The 3,367-nt window shown below is 36.9% G+C and overlaps 2 protein-coding genes across 2 annotated transcripts; both read right to left on the bottom strand.

Moving 5' to 3' along the window:
- Positions 1-433: 433 nt before the first annotated feature.
- Positions 434-1,243, bottom strand: TM35_002261000 (putative SH3 domain protein; the record flags this gene model as incomplete). The annotated part of the gene is made up of 1 exon (XM_029032042.1): positions 434-1,243. One exon carries the CDS (start codon positions 1,241-1,243, stop codon positions 434-436), a length of 810 nt encoding a protein of 269 aa, XP_028876663.1.
- Positions 1,244-2,091: 848 nt separating this feature from the next.
- On the bottom strand, positions 2,092-3,054 carry TM35_002261010 (uncharacterized protein; the record flags this gene model as incomplete). Its single annotated transcript, XM_029032043.1, has 1 exon — positions 2,092-3,054. The coding sequence occupies one exon, from the start codon at positions 3,052-3,054 to the stop codon at positions 2,092-2,094; it is 963 nt and encodes a 320-aa protein (XP_028876664.1).
- Between the last annotated feature and the right edge of the window lie 313 nt (positions 3,055-3,367).

A 3,367-nucleotide genomic window follows, 5' to 3' on the forward strand; every position in this document is an offset into this window, starting at 1 on the left:
GCAAATTCCCCTCAGCATTGATTGTCCGCATATCATCCAATTTTATTCTTTGTTTTTATTTTTATTTTCTTTTACTTCGACAAATAAGAATATATTCAAAAAAAAAAAAAAAAAAAGAACAAGAACAATGAAGAGAAAAACAAATCCAGAGAAAAAAAGAGAAAAAAAAAATAATAATATAAAATACGCACGAAAGAAGTAATAAATAACAATACTGATATTTATGCACTATTTTCAAATATCTACAAGAGGAATGCCAGTGTACACACATATACACGCAGAAAAAAGAAAAAAAAAACACACATAATGTAAAAATGAAATATGACTCTTCTTTTTCTTCGTTTGGTACTGCTGTCATTGATAGTACCAAATGCATGCATATAGTAGAAGAAAAAAGAAAAAACACTGCCCGTTACCAGCAAAGGTGTTTTGTTTAGTCTTGTGGCATGGATCGAGCAATAAACGCTTTTTCTTCTTCAATGCGCTCCTTCCAGCGCTTTCTTTCTTTATCTATAGATAGATCCAAGTCACGCAGTTTGCGTGCCAAAGTGGCATTTTTATCTTTACATGCTGCCATTTCAACCATGGCTCCCTCAAGTGTAGAACGCATTTGGGCAAGTGCATCCTGACGTTGTCGAATAAGTTGTTTAAAATGAAGCTCATTTTTCATAAAAGCTTCTATCACTGCATTTGGATCATTTAATAGTGATCGTCCAGATGAGGGATCGGAAGGAAGTGAAGTAACCGTCTGTTGTTGTTGTTGTTGTTCTTGTTGTAATGGTGGTGATTGTCGTCTCTGTTGGGTCATTGATGTTGATGTTGTTGTTTTTCCCAAGACTTGCGAGGGTCGTTGTGTGCGTTGATCGGCGGATTGACTTCGCCGTGAGGCCACGGATGGTTCCCGCGTGCCACTTGTGTACATGTGCTGCAAAGTGTCGCCGTAGTCCAGTGCGGCGGAGGTGAAGGACGACGGGGTGCCCTTCGGAATGGCGGAGGGCTGACGGGCCGTGGGAGTCGCCCCACTGAGAGGCTGCGGTGCCTGTGGAGATTCGCTGGGTTGTGTGGTTTCACGCAGAAAGTTGAGAGGCACAAACCCACGGCGTTTCGCATCATTTAATACTTCCACTTTAATCCATCCATCCATTACATCACCGTCAATGGGGATAACGATTTCACCCTTTTTAACACTAAGCTCTACATTATCTTCTGCGTTAAAGTTGTACAAGACTCTAAAATAACGCATATACGTCTACGTATATTTATGTGTGTGTATATAAATATATTTATATGTTTTGTGTGTATCAGGTAGTTTCTCTTATTTTTTTTTTTTGTTTCTTACGCCCAAATGTCACACGGTAAGAGTATTCTTCTATTTCTTATATAGTTTTTTTTTCTTTCTTTCTTTCTTTCTCTATAGTCCCTTTATTCTTCGTTTGAAGAGAGGGCCTAGAAGAATAAGAAAAATAAAATGCTGTTTATATATATATATATATATATATATATAATATACAGATAAGGAAAATATGCCTCCACAAATACAAAGTAATGATAATAAGAATTACAATAGAGAAATAATAAACAAAAAAAGAAGGAAAGAAAAGAAAAAAGAAGCAAACATTGTAGAGGACACAAACAGAAACTATTCTCATAGCCCCATAGCTCTCACAGCAAGTTTCGCACACATATACACAGAGAGGAAAAAGAAGCCCCACATGAGGAGAAATTGTAATAATAATAATAATAATAATAATAATAATAAAAGAAATGACGCAAATGCATTCCGAATGTTTACATAAAGGAGTACTGGATCACACACAAAATTCAACACTTCCGCATATATATATATATATATAAAGAAATTAATACTATAATGCAGCACAGAAGAAAAGATTACCTTTTTAATGAGGCAAAACAGAAAAGAAAGAAAAAAAACGTAGATATAATACAGTAGTTTTCCAATTTTTTTTTTTTGTTCATGATTGGGTTTATATATATATATATATATATATATATATATTGGTACAGATATAAAATCATCTATTCAGTAGATCCACTTTCCATTTCTACTCAATAGTATTTACTTGTACGTCTTCATAATCGGTAGTATTGCGTACTCCATTCTGTATCTTTCTGCCTTGGCATAAGACCACGTTTTGCAAGGAGACGTTCACGTTTTTCTTGTTTGTGCATCTCAAGTAGTTGACAACGCTGATCCAGTACATAAATATGTGCGGCGGCATTTTTAATTGCTGGATCAGCCCAATGTCGAAATTCCATCATTTCCACAGTACTTTTACTTTTTTGTTGTAATAGTGAGGGTGATAGGGGTGGTGTTGATCGTACTTCAGTGGGTGGCATCTCTGCAGAAAACGCAACAGGTGGAGGTGGTACTAACTTTGGCAAAGTTGTTGGTTCCAATGTTTTTTTACGCCGCTTATTACTAGTTTCCATAGAAGTACTTCCGATAGTCGCGGCAACTCTCCGCTTCTCATTTTTATCACTAGAAGTAGAATCTAAATATTCCATGTTATTTTTACTGATAATCCTTTTCACATTGTCCAGTACTCTATATCCTACAGTATACGGTAATTCCATCACCTTCACAGACGAACTCTGCTCCAAGGCGTCCATTATCTCTGCGCAGTTGTGCGGCTGCAGAGAAGTCCCACGCATGAGTATAGTCGTCAACGTGGGCACAGATCGAATCATTCTCGCAATGTCTGGAAGTGCCTCGCTGGTGATGGCGGGATTGCGGCGGAGATCAATGAACTTCAGTGCCTTCCGTGTGCAGACGGCGTTGGCGATGTGGAGAATATCCACATCGCGGAGATCGCAGGCCTCCAGTGAGAGATACTCAATAGGGGTGCGTCCCTTGAGAATAGCCGCTAGAGTCCCAACGGCATCATCCGTTAGACGATTATTGTTAAATACGAGTTTGCAAAAATGATCATTGCAGTTAAGGGCATCACGTAATTGAGAGAGAATTTCTTCATCCAGCACGCCACCTGGGTAGTTACTAAAGTCAATGAAGTGTCGCGCTTCGTCGACAATCATCCACCCTTACCTAATTTCAATATAGTTATAAAAAAAAAAAAAAAGCAAAGGAAAAGTCAAAAAAAAAAAAAAATATGATGTAACGTACATTAATATATATATATATATATATATATACATACAGAGAGATACATCCATATGGATAAGACGTAAAAACAAACAAATAAATACAAAAAAAAAGAAAAATCAAATGAATCAAGTGACATTCACGCAGACGCATACAATGGGGCAGAAGCACAACTTACAAAAACAGTAACATAAGCGCATACATACATACGTGCCATAAGTTCATATATATATATATATATATATA

The sequence above is a fragment of the Trypanosoma theileri genome, assembly GCF_002087225.1.
Source record: "Trypanosoma theileri isolate Edinburgh chromosome Unknown TM35_Tth_226_V1, whole genome shotgun sequence".
In the NCBI taxonomy this organism is placed as follows: Eukaryota; Euglenozoa; class Kinetoplastea; order Trypanosomatida; family Trypanosomatidae; genus Trypanosoma; species Trypanosoma theileri.